The sequence below is a fragment of the Euprymna scolopes genome, chromosome 24 (assembly GCF_053919585.1).
Source record: "Euprymna scolopes isolate OS-2025 chromosome 24, ASM5391958v1, whole genome shotgun sequence".
In the NCBI taxonomy this organism is placed as follows: domain Eukaryota; kingdom Metazoa; phylum Mollusca; class Cephalopoda; order Sepiida; family Sepiolidae; genus Euprymna; species Euprymna scolopes.
The window spans coordinates 107,593,994-107,608,056 of NC_136505.1; the positions used below are offsets into that span (position 1 = coordinate 107,593,994).

Consider the following 14,063-nt stretch of genomic DNA (forward strand, 5'->3'; position numbering starts at 1 on the left):
GTTATGATATTACACGGATCATATATATATATATATATATATATATATATATATATATATATATATATATATATATATATATATGTACATATATATATACACACACACATATATATATACACATATATATGCGCATATATATATACACACATATATATACATATATATATACGCATATATATACATATATATATACACACATATAGATACGCATATAAATACATATATATATACACATATATATACATATATATATATGTGTATATATATATGTATATATATATATATTATATACGTTTAAAGCAATATATATAAATAAAGATTTTTGTTCGTTAGAAGTGCTGATTGAGTTTGAATAAAATAAAATACGTATTAAATACGTTTGAAGCCAAAACAACGCATTATTATAAAATAAACATTTATTTTGTTTGAAATTTATATTGAAATTCATAAATATATTTCGAAGTGAAATTTCATCTTCAGTATGTCTTTCTTTCTTTTTTTTTTAAGGAACAAAAATCTTAACGTGAATCCCGCGTGATCAAACGCATGGTTTCTAGATTTAAACAACTACCGTAAAAACAACAAACGGACTTATACTTTCTGATTCTCTGCTCCAACAACAACATGACAAAAAAAAAAAAGAAAGGCATACTGAAGATGAAGCTTTTTTTTTTACATAGGCATCACCACATTATCAAGGCCAAGAGGCCACTCAAGGATAAGGGTTAAAGAGTGTACAGTAGAAATTGGACAATATAGTAATCATTAGTAATAAAAATTCGGTAAATTTGATAACTTATATGGAACGGCTCATCAAGAACTTATTTACTTTAGACTTGAACACAACCATATTGTAGTCAGCCGGAAAACAGGAAAACGGAAGACAATTCCATAGGCGTGCAGTTCTAAGAAAGAAGCTTTGTTCATGGAATCTACGTTTAGGTTTAGACACAGATAAAGAGTGGGGGGAATTCTTTGCTTCAAAATATATTTATGAATTTCAATATAAATTTCAAACAAAATAAATGTTTATTTTGTAATAATGCGTTGTTTTGGCTTTAAACGTATATAATACGTATTTTATTTTATTCAAACTCAATCAGCACTTCTAAGGAACAAAATCTTTATATATATATATATATTGCTTTAAACGTATATAATACGTACTTTATATATATATATATATATATATATAAATTCGTATTTGTCTGTTTGTTCGTTTGTTTCTTTGTTTGTCCACAATTGGATTAATATATACGAAAGGTTCTTTACTTTACTCTTTCATTTATTTCTATATTGTTGCGGGGGAGTCACCCTCCAAATGGACTGTTTTATCCATTATATAAACCATAGACCTTTTGATCCCAGGTGTGGATTAAACACTAGAGCGACCCTCGCCTGCTCAGTGACGTTTACTACTCTTTTCAGTTGTAACCTTTTACGTTGTTGTTCCAGTAATACATTGTTTAAACTCTATTCCCTTATTCTGTTTTCTTTGTTGCTTATTGCAAGCCATAACACTGGCGACATTGGATTCGGAGAACGTACTCACGTTTAAAAACAGTGTTCTAAAAAACTAAACACTGACGACATTGGATTCAAGGAGCATACTAAAATCGAAACCAGTAACGATATTGGAAAAATACTCGCGTTGAAATAGTATTCTAAAAATACTAACGACGCCGGACTCAAATGTTATCAAGCCTAAGGAAGTGTCTAAATGTATATTTTTCTCCACACGTACTTCTTTTTTTGGGGGTGATTACATTTACATGTTTTTATCCGCTTTTTTATTTTTGGAATTGTTGTGGGGGTATCCACGTTGCCCATGATGAAAATGATTTGTATAGCAGGTGTTTTCTATACGGAACTTCATGTCAATGCAGGCAACGCCGGGTACCCATGCTAATATATATATATATATATATATATATATATATATATATATATATATATATATATATATATATGTGTATGTGTGTGTGTGTGTATATGTGTACGCGCGCGCGCGTGTTCTGCTGATCTCATTAGATAATTTAAATCTTAAATTATTATTGACACAACCTGTAATGATTTAAACAAAAAAATCCGTCGAGGTTGAAATAATAAAAACAATATATATATATATATATATATATATATATATATATATATATATATATATATATATATATATATTCAGACAGATATTTTAAAATAGTACGAAGTATTTTTCCTTAATAATCTGTTTTTGTCATTTTTCCATTGTTCGAATGATTATTCTTCTGTTTTGGTCGAATTTGTGTAGGAAAGTTCCATAAGCGTTTTCGTCCATCAGTTTGTTTTTAATTTAAATGTAATTTGACATGAAGCATATGAAGGCATCTAGATTTTAAACAGAAACGGTAATCAAAAACTGTCTCAAGATGACTGAAGAAAATCAGTTGAAAGTACTTGCAAAAAGAATGACTAAAATTACAAAAATCAGATCATTAAGAAAAACACTCCATGCTATTTAACAATATTTTCTGAATAAAAACATGCTGCCTAAATACACAATATATATATATATATATATATATATATATATATATATATTGTTAGGGCCGCACTTTTTCTGTAAGACATATTTCATTGTCTACTAATTCTATTTTCGATCCTTTCCAACTTCTGAATAACAGTATTAACTTCTGGCGGGAACTGGCTGATGTAATCCCCATATTTATGATAAGTTCTAGTACTTTCCAATCCTTCAGCATTCTTCGTCAGGGATAAATTAATCAAACTGGTTTGGAACAATTTATATACGTTTTTTATTTCCTCATTTTCTTTCTTCATAAATAATTAAATAATTAACTAATGCTTGGAAAGTTTAGAATAGTGTTAAGTGAGACATCTAAGAACTTAGATATTTTATTCGCCTCAATGGTTTTGGAAAGGCCAAAGTTCTTTCACATGGTCAAAGCCCGGAAGGCACTCGAGGATAAGGGTTATTGCGTGTACAGTAATCAATGGGATAATTTCGTAGTAATCGTTAGTAATGGAGATTTGATAAAGTGTCTTATGAAAGGGGGCGGTTTATCAGGAATTTGTTTATGTTGGACTTGAAGACATCCAAGTTGTAGTCAGGTGGGATACAGGCAAACGGAAGAGAGTTCCAAAGGCGTGCACTTCTAAGAAAGAAGCTTTGTTCATGGACTCTACGCTTTGATTTAGGCACAGATAAAGAGTGGAGAAAATTATTGACAGTGGTTTCAGCTATACGGGTGTTTTTCATGAAAGATTGGGGGGGGGGGTCAAAGATTGGAGCCCAGACGAGCACCTGCCATGGAAAATTGTATTTTCTTAGTCTGGCTCTACTAGTAAAGAGGGCACAATATATATTGTAATCCTTCTTAAATTTATGCTTGAGTTCTTTTAATATATATAAACTTACTATGTCTGTGACTTGGGCCGAGTTTCAGGACCCATAAGTTGGTAGGGGTGTCCTTTTTGGTCCCGGGTTTATTATCAAAGTAAAGGATCGTCTAGCTAGTAGGATTACTTTAATTTTAAGATCGGTGAAGCCAGAGTCCCTTGTAGCAAAGATTGGGTCTTTTTTAGGAGGATTAGGTCAAATCTTATTAAGCTCAGTCCTTTGTTAACTGAGTTAGAGCCAATGTAGAAAATTCATTTTTTTCTATTGACTCAATATAAACAAACACCCCTCACGCAATGGTAGGAATCAATATGGGTTAAAACAATATAACCCTCACGCAATAATAATAATAATAATAATAATAATAATAATAATAATAATAATAATCATAATTCTATCTAGGATCTTTTTACTTATTGATGTTATAGATGAGCAAAGCAAGCTAATAAAAGTTTTGCTTGTGCTCTTTAAGGGGGAATCTTGAGGTGCCGTGCCTGTGGCTAGGATTTTAATATAATTTTGAACTTTCATTGATTTTAGTAAATTTTTAGTTTCGATGTTTATACTATCGAGAGTATTGGGTGGAGCAGATTTATCGGATTTGTTAAGTTCCTTATATATGAGTTTCAGGTAATCGAGGTTATAACAATTTTTTCAGCCTGGATGAAATTATATGCTTTTTTTTATCTTTACGTTATCGATTTTTCAAGCAATTGGGGTTTTTAATTTGATCTTCTAAACAGGCATTTAGTTTACGGTAGTTGGTAATCTGTAGAATTTTCTTATATATATTAGTATTAATATTCATATATCCGTTTAGGGATTAAAAATTTTAAACATTGAACTCTAAACTATATATATATATATATATATATATATATATATGTAGTCATCACACACACACACATATATACATATATATATACACACACACACACACACACATATATATATATATATATAGTCATCACACACACACATATACACCCCCCCCACACACATATATATATATATATATATATATATATATATATATATATATATATGTATATACTAGTGGGAGGAGGGACGCCCGGTTTTGCCCGGGCGTAAAATACGCTTAAATATGATATGTTAATTTGTCCGGATTTCGTATATATTATATTAGAGTCGTGATTTCAAAAGTAAAAAAAAGTATTAATATTTATATATCCGTTTTAAGATTTCAATTTTAAACATTAAACTCTTAACTATATACATATATATATATATATATATATATATATATATATATATAACTACTTCATTTATTCATATAAATTTAATATCCGAAAGTATAGATTTATGCGCAAACTTAAAGTATTTACTTCAAAAGTGCTCAATACGTAGGTAGAGCTAGTTAGTAATTTATAAAATATATATGGCGATTAAGCTACACTGAATATTCTGCGTTTCATCCACTATAGGATTCGTCTTGACGAATCCTATAGTGGATGAAACGCAGAATATTCAGTGTAGCTTAATCGCCATATATATTTTATAAATTACTATATATATGTATATATATAAGTTTGGGATCCGGTTTTGATTCAAGCTGATGAACTCAAGTCATATAGATAATAATAATAATAAAAATAATAATAATCATAATAATCATAATAATAATAAAAATAATAATAATAAAAATAAATAATAATAATAATAATAATAATAAAAATAATAATAATAATAAAAAATAATAATAATATAAATAAAAATAATAATAATAAAAATAATAATAATAATAATAAAAATAATTATAATAATAGTAAAAAAAAAAAAAATAATAATATTATGGACATGATCAAGTGGGAAAAGCAGTGCACCAAAATGGTACAAACACCAAGCAGCAGCAGTTCTTGTAAACAGAAGTCATAAAATCCTATGGGACGTGTGCGTACAAACAGACAAACCCATCCAAGCAGGAAGACCGGATGTCATAACAGTTAACAAGATGGAAAAATCCTGCCAGATTGTAGATTTTGCCATCACAGCAAACCAAAGAGTGAACATCAAGGAGGGAGAGAAGCAGAGCAAATACATGGAACTGGCCAAAGATCTGAAAGGGATTTGGAATATGGAGAAAGTTAAGATAACATCAATAATAGTAGTCACACTCTTACTTTGCTGGGAGCAAAATGTAGTATCTGTTCTGATACTACACTTTACCTTTTCTATCCTTGATCAGTCGAGGAGAAATCTTTCTAGATTGACGCAATTTTTTTTTGTTCCTATCGAGAGTGACCCTTTTTGCAGAACTGGATTTTGCTCACATTAAAAACCGACCTTGTGTCTCTCTGCCCTCGTGGGGAGGCAAGTAAATAATAGTAGGATGATGTACGTACCATAAGTGCCAATCCGAACAAGCACCAGATTTTTTTCTATAAGTTTTTTATGCAAGTTCAGATTGGCACTTATGGCGGTATTTAAAAATAAAGAAAATTCAGAAATATTTGTATGATGTGTGTACTAGTCACGGAACGAAGATGAAATATTCCAAAAATCACGTAATTAGATCAAGTAGCTTTTTTTATTCAAGCAAATCAAATTTTACGACTAAGTGAATCGTAGTGTCTTCGTTAGCCATTACTGAATCCGATAAAATAAACAACGGGAGATAACTAAAATCTAAGTGTCAAGAGTGAAAAATAAGCATCATATTCAATACAGTTTAGTAGTGTTACATGATAAGGGCTGTCCCCTTTTCATGGAAGTATAAAAATAGAGAGATTTAGTTAAAATGAAAATAAAATGAGAGAAAGCAGGAATCGAACCCTAGAGATAAGTTTTAAAGAACAATAGGTTTAAATGGAATGTCCAGTAAATTGTTAATACTGATGAAATAAATAATAAATAAACTATTCATTGTTAGAAGAATGTGGATAATAAAATATGGGTTAAAGGAATTAGATATGTAGGTTGAATTCCTTTGTGAAAACAACAAAGGAAAAATGGGAAATCAGAATGTTCGGAAACGTGCAGGTCGCGCATGTTGATGGCACGTGAATTGTGGTCATGTTCGCCGGACATGCATGGATTTCTCAATATAGGAAGTGAGAGTTAGAGTTAGTGGGAAGTCAGAAGAAGGAAGGCAGAGAGTCAGAGTCAGACGAGAGTTTGACCAGGGAAGAGAAGGTTCAGTTCGAACCTTGGCCTCTGGAAGCGAGAGGGATTTAAACAGAACAAGATGTAAAGAAAGAACCTTTGAATTCCTGAATGCAAAGCCATTGACCAGTCAAGTTGGAAGAATAAATGCTCATCATGTTTTTTTATAACTGCCGTCTCCTGTGTCCATCATTACATGAAAAAGGTATTGTAAATTTATATATAAGAACTATCCGAGATTCATCATCTAAAAAATATATGTTTAGAAAGTATATGTGTCGTTCTATTTATGTTATATAAACACTCCCGTTCATACGAACTGTCAAAGCATAAATGCCAACCTGTCAATCCATCGGCATAAATGCTAACCTATCGGTCTGTCTCTCTAGATATGAAAACACCTTCTCAAAATGTATTTATATGCAATCTCTCTCATTTATAAACTCTCACTCTCTCTTTATATACAGCTGTTGATGTCTTACAATATGAACACTTACAACATGAACTCTCCTAAGACAGCCTATCACTCTAAGACTTTCTAATACAAACAAGAACACTAAATAAGAACTCACGTATCATACGTGCACAAGTGGTACCTTCGTCTAATAATAACACCCTTACGTAACAGTAGTAAAATTGCTCCAAATCGTAAATTTTAATTTAGTCACAAAGAAAAAAAGAAAAGAAAAACTACAGACGGATTTTAAATTTGATTAAATTCCTCAATATTTAAGTTATGCTTTCCAATTTTCATATGTAGGTAGATGAGCCTCTCCGTAATCTTTTGAAATATAGTAAGATATCATAGTCTACTTATTTTTATTTTATTTATACAACTTAATCTAGGGTATGTTTTTCACAAGATCTAATTTTAGTTATGAAAAATGATGTTACTCAAATGTCCACCATTTTCATTTTCACACTCTTGTGCTCTCTGCAGGGCATTGTCCAGCACATCACTTAATGTTTCAGGGCTTATGGCCCTAATTTCCTCCTCTATACTCTTTTTATAGGCATTTATTGTGGCTGATTTGTTTGCATATACCCGCTCTTTGAGGTAACCCCAAGGGAAGAAATCTGCACATGTGAGATCTGGCAAGCGCGATGGCCAATTTATCTCACAGCCACGAGAAATTATTCAGTTGCCGAATATGTCCTGGAGCAGATTTAATATTTCTATTTATGCCATATGCGCCGTTCCACTGTCCTACTGGAACCACATTGATCGAGAGACCCCAATTTGACTTTATCTTCTTCTTAATGATGTGGATGGATCCTCGGCCACACTCTGCTAATTTCTAACGATTCTCATCACTTCTTGCCGTACAGGGTCTACCAGATTTAGGGAGATGACATACTCATTCTACCGAAAATACGACTCCCCGGTAGTGTAACGACTCATGATAACCTTGGAAGGGTTACTCCAGATGATTTGAAAAAATAAAAGAAAAATATAAAAAATTAAGAAAGTTATGAATTTTTTAAACCATCAGCTTCTTTTGGGACTTGATTGATTTACGTAATTTTTATGGGCACTTCTGCATTACACAGACGTTGCCATTTTTTGTGTGTTTCACTAAACTGTTTCCAAACTCTTTGTCAATATCTTTGCAGCTAATTCTACCCTTTATCACCAAGGCCGCCAACCCCCAGTATTTCCTCCTGTACCTGAAAACACACTATGCGATATACAAATATCTGTATGTGATGTTGCCAAGCTAATCAAAAACCTTGATTCCAGTAAAGCAACTGGCCCTGACGGCATTCCAATTATAGTGCTCAAAAAGCTTCAACCAGAACTAGCACCCATAATTACAAAGTTATTTAAACGTTGTATTAAGGAGAAATGCTTCCCAACACCTTGGCAAATCTCATCAGTATGCCATGTATTTAAGAATTCAGGTGATCGCTCATCTTTCTTTCAATCTTCCTTTCAATATAGACCAATAAGTCTTCTGTGCATCATGAGTAAGCTGCAGGAATCTGTGTAAAACCATCTCAGCAAAAACAACCTTGTTAGTGACGTGCAATATGGTTTCGGTTCTACTAGATCTACAACAGACGTGCTTACTCATAGGATTAACGAATCTCTCGATGGAGGCTTCCTCTCTAGGGCAATTGCTCTTTGATAAGATATGGCATAAAGATCTACTTCACATGATCTCAAGCTATGGTATAGCTTGGAATGTCTTCTCAATTATTAAATCATTTCTCTCTGATAGGTTCATAAGAGTAGTAATTGATGGGCAGAAATCAGAAGCTCTCAGTATTAGTGTTGGAGTCCCTCAGGGATCTATCCTGGGCCCAACTCTCTTCCTGATCTACATTAATGATCTTCCAAATCACATCCGTACATCATTCGTAGACATTTATGTTGATGACACTACACTCTATGGTAGCACATGAAAGACCAAGTTCTCTCTGATTCTCTCTCCTCTGATGTTGAGCTTGTGGTACAATGGGGAAAGAGGTGGCTGGTTTTGTTTCTTGTAATTGGTCTGCTTTGGTCTCTTGTAATTGGATTTCAGCCAACGGCCAACGGCCAACGATGGAGTAGTGTTGCCACATCTGGACAGGAACTGCTAGAAGCAGCTTATCCTGCCGACAGAATTCAAAATAGACTTTGTAGCTTTGGAGGATGCCATTTTCTCTTTCTTGCAACTTCTTTTCCACAGCTGACTACAATCTGATTGTTTTCAAGTCCAATGTAAACAAGTTCTTGATGAACCGTCCTCCTAAGTAATCCAATTTACAAAATTCCCGCTACTTATGTTTACTACGCAATAATCACATTGACTAATGTATACCCATTAACCCTTATCCTTGAGTGGCCTCCGGGCCTTGATAAGTGGTGATTCCTTAGGTGTATCAGAATTTTTGTAGGAATTTTTGATACCCCTAACGCGAAACTGCGAATAAAATATAAAAAACTCGTAATTTCTCTTTTAAAATTGGGTTGTTTATTTTCTTTATGGATTATACTTCCAAAATAAACTATTAAAGTTGTTTTAAAAGTAATAGAAATATATTTTTTTTAAAAACAGTAATGAATTTTACGAACTCAATATTTTTCAATTTTTAAACTTTAAAAATCTATCAAAATTTTTCTATTGATTCTATTTTTACGATATTTTCAAGGTCAATGTGAAATTTTATGCTCTTTCCAATAAACTGAATATAATATTTTAGACAAACGTTTCTTTTTAAATTCACGCCCCCCCTCATTTTCAAGTGTCTATTAAAAAGTAAATAATTAATTTACTCACCAAAGTTTTATATATCACAAATTGAAGAGAAAAGGTCAATAAATAATATATTCAAATTTAAAACAAAAAAAGTAGTGTTTTTTAGAAATTTACCTGTAAAGTTCGAAGTTTAAAACCTTTTTTTTAAAACCACCTTGTTTGTTTTTTCTTTTGATTTTTTTAATGAAACCTTGGTCCTTGCTCCTTTAATTGAAAAAAAAAATTAGGGCTTGAATTACATTTTTCGAGTAGTTATAAGCTTGGAAAGACAAGGGGTCGAATAATTTACGCCTCCCATTTTGAAATGTCTATTAAAAAGTAAATAATTAATTTACTCACCAAAGTGTTATATATCACAAATTGAAGAGAAAAGGTCAATAAATAATATATTCAAATTTAAAACAAAAAAAGTAGTGTTTTTTAGAAATTTACCTGTAAAGTCCGAAGTTTAAAACATTAAAAAAAAAAAAAACACGTTGTTCTTTTTTTAATTTTTTTTTTAATGAAACCTTGGTCCTTGCTCCTTTAATTGAAAAAAAATAGGGCTTGAATTACATTTTTCGAGAAGTTATAAGCTTGGAAAGATGGGGTGGAATTATTCACTATTTTTCACGAAATTTCTGATACACCTAGTGATTCCTGTGTAAAAAAAATGTTGCCCTAGTGTTCCACCTTTTCTTCTCCCTTTGCCAGAAATATCACTCATTCGAGACGAGGAGTGAGGGACAAATATGGAGAAGCAAGAGTTACTGGGGCTGTCGATAACGCATGAACAACGCGTTGTCTAGTCTTCATAAAACAAACAAACAAAAGAAACACAATAAAAAACAACTAAGTATTGGACTTAATATTTAAGTTGAATAAGCTTCTTTTTTTTTTAAGTAATTACAAGATAAAGTTTTTTTTTTTCATTTTATGTTTATCGCCATAAGTGCCAATCTGAACTTGCACCCGTTTTTTATTAGGTTGAATTTTAAATAAAACCCTCATCCTCATCTCCCCCCTCATCATCATCATTATCATCATCAATTTTGAATTCGTCTGGACTAATCTGATTTGTTTAAAAATTAAGTCATTAGAGTTATCTGCCCTTGGAAAATCCGCGCAGTCGATTCGTGTTTCATTGTTTTTTAGCGTCATGTCTGCAACCGAGAATTTTTTCATCCGACCTGGTCGTGTTGACGATTGCGACCATGTACACAGGTTAATTAAGGTAAGCAACGTCTATTTTATTTATTTAAAACCTTTTAATAGAACCACTTAAAGTTGGGATATAAATCTCCGCAATTAGAAAGCGAATGCATTTGATTTAATTTGACATAAATAAACAAAATATTAAAAAAAAAAAAAATGCCCTCTTATTTAAAATTCGACTTAATTAAAAACACACACATAAAAAAATAGGTAATCGTGAAGAAAGAGAGAGCCTGTTTCCTCCGTTCGACTATAGGTGGCGTTACTGTCTGTCCACCCAGTTACGGAAGTACAAAATGTATATAATGCCACCTTTGAAATAAAAATAAATGTTTTTGTTATATTTTTATTTTATACATGTTTCTTTTTCTTTTTTTTTTGTGCAAACATATTTAAGTTTTATTTTTTTGCAAACATATTTAAGTTTTATTTTTCCAAACATTTACGTTTTGATGCTTGTTTATTTTTAAACATTTACGTTTTTTTTTTTTTTTTTGCAAGCATAAACTAAATGTTTTTGCTATATTTTTCTTTTAAACATATGGGTACAACCGTTTTTCCGCGAGTATTTTTTACGCTCTTATGATAATAATAAAAAAAATCAACGTTTTTTCTTTTATCTTTTTTATGGACCCCCCTTTTTTTTCTTAATTTTTCTGCACTTATTTTACCTTTTCCGCAAGTATATATATATATATATATATATATATATATATATATATATATATTTGAAAAAGGATATTGTAAAACCTGAATCTTACTTGAAACTACTATTAAAAAATAGCGCGGTACCAAAAAGAAAAATATTTAAAAAATATTTAGTTTATGCTTGCAAAAAAAAAAAAACGTAAATGTTTTAAAATAAACAAGCAACAACACGTAAATGTTTGGAAAAATAAAACTTAAATATGCTTGCAAAAACAAACAACAAAAAAACGTAAATATGTTTGAAAAAACAAAAAACAAAACTTAAATATGTTTGCACCCCCCACCCCCCAAAAATGAAACCATGTTTAAAATTAAAATATAACAAAAACATTTATTTTTATTTTAAGGGTGGCATTATATACATTTTGTGCTTCCGTAACTGGGTGGACAGACAGTAACGCCACCTATAGTCAAACGGAGGAAACAGGCTCTCTCTTTCTTCACGATTACCAAAAAATACATAAACAAATAAAAAAAAAAACTCTTTATGATGTACGTACTCGTCACGAAACGAAAATGTCATATTCCAAAAATCACATAAATTGATCAAGTCTTATCTTCTGGCGCTTGTACCGTGCTGAAATAATAATGCTATTATTTAGAAAGCCATTCTTTTCATGGGGAGAGGAGGATGTTTTGTGACTATTCTGTACTTTTACTTAATAATTTAATGAACAAAAGATACCGTAAAAATTGAATTTAAGTTAAAAATTCATCCCGGTCCATATATATATATATATATATATATATATATATATATATATATATCCCGGTCAACAAATAGATATTGTGAAACTTGAATTTAACATGAAAAGATTATTTAAAAATAGCGTGGTACTAAAAATACATAAGCACTTACTTTTAAGAGTACAGATGAACTTAATAATTGATTTTGACCGATATTAAAAGTGAGACTTACGGAGTCACTCTCGAGTATTTACGAGTCTGAAGACCTACGCTACGTATAAAGTGCTCAAGTTCGACAGACGATACGAAATTTGAAAGCAGTGAAAATAAAAAAAAAACAAAAAAAAAAACGGTGCTAGTGCAGAGAGTGATCCGCGCTATTTTTTAAATCGTATTTCCAAGTTTAATTAAAGTTTTATGACATGCTTTTTTTTTATTCAATTGTAAGGTTAAAGTATAGAATAGGTACAAAACACCCTCCCCATGTTAAGAATGGCTTTTAAAATAACAGCTTTATTATTTACGTCCGGATCACTCTCTGCATTAGTACCAAAAAAAAAAAAATAAATAAAAACACCATCGATGATACTAACGCATACGAATGTAAAAGTAAGTTAGGTTAGACGTTTAAAATTTGATAAAATTGTAGATTAACACCCTCCTCTTAATTAACCCCCTTCTCAAAGGAAGATTATACTTTTTTAGGCGATTACGTGTGAACACTCCAAAAATCTTAGTGGAAAGAAAAATAATAAACACACACACACACACACACACGCACACACAAATATTTTAGAATTTAAAACCACGAATTAGTTTCGTACATAAATTTAGCATAAAATGATCCCCCATTTTCGGGCCATTATATATATTTTAGGGCAGTTAACCAAATTTTTTACCACTAACCATAAGTCCGAGTGACAAGGGTGTAAAACACATAATTGCCTAAAAATTAGATCCCTCCCCTCACAGGATTTATCTCCATAAGACAAAAAAAAAAAAAAAAAAAAAAGAAAAGATTAACTGCTCTGAAATGCTAGAATAACTCGGAAGTAGAGGATCATTTTACATTAAATTTATATACGAAGCTGATTTTCCCATTCTAAATTCTAAAATAATTGATTTTTCTTCTTTCCACCAGGGTTTTCAGGGTATTCACATGTAATCACCTAAAATAGTAGGATCTCATTTTATTTTCTTTTTGATAGTGGTGGAGGTTGATTTATTGGAAGGTGTTGATAATACGTAAATAACCCCCTCCCCCTTCCACAAAAATAATAAAGTTGAAAAGATTTCCTTAAAATAACCTGATGACTCGTTGGAGAAAAGGTACTTGTGCACTTTATTAACCATGCTGAAATAAGAACATTATTATTTAGAAAGCCATTCTTAACATATAGAAGGAGGGCTTCACTTTTGAATTGAAAGCCTTGTTTAATTTCAGTAGAGTTTCCAATGGGTAGCTAATTTGTACAAGTCCTGGAGATGAAAAATAGTGGGTAGCTGATCTGTATAAGTCTTGGACTTTCAGATTTTGCAGGCGAAGAGCAAAGATCTTTCTTGTGTGGACGCAAATAAATTATGTGTGGTAATTCTAAAAGACCCAATATTTTATGGAGTAATTCCATTTTCTGATTGGTTGCTAGCAGAATATGGATCTATTTGATTGGTCAGTTCCTATTGCCAGTGTCTATAAGTACATATAT

At 31.2% G+C, this 14,063-nt stretch overlaps 1 protein-coding gene across 1 annotated transcript in view; it reads left to right on the forward strand.

Moving 5' to 3' along the window:
* The first annotated feature begins 10,825 nt into the window (after positions 1-10,825).
* Positions 10,826-14,063, forward strand: part of LOC145246897 (diamine acetyltransferase 1-like) — a 40,905-nt gene continuing 37,667 nt past the window's right edge. Inside the window, exon 1 of the mRNA XM_080108769.1 lies at positions 10,826-10,981. Within this exon, the coding sequence (XP_079964895.1) occupies positions 10,907-10,981 (75 nt within the window). The 5' untranslated portion in view covers positions 10,826-10,906. The remainder of the gene's footprint in view (positions 10,982-14,063) is intronic.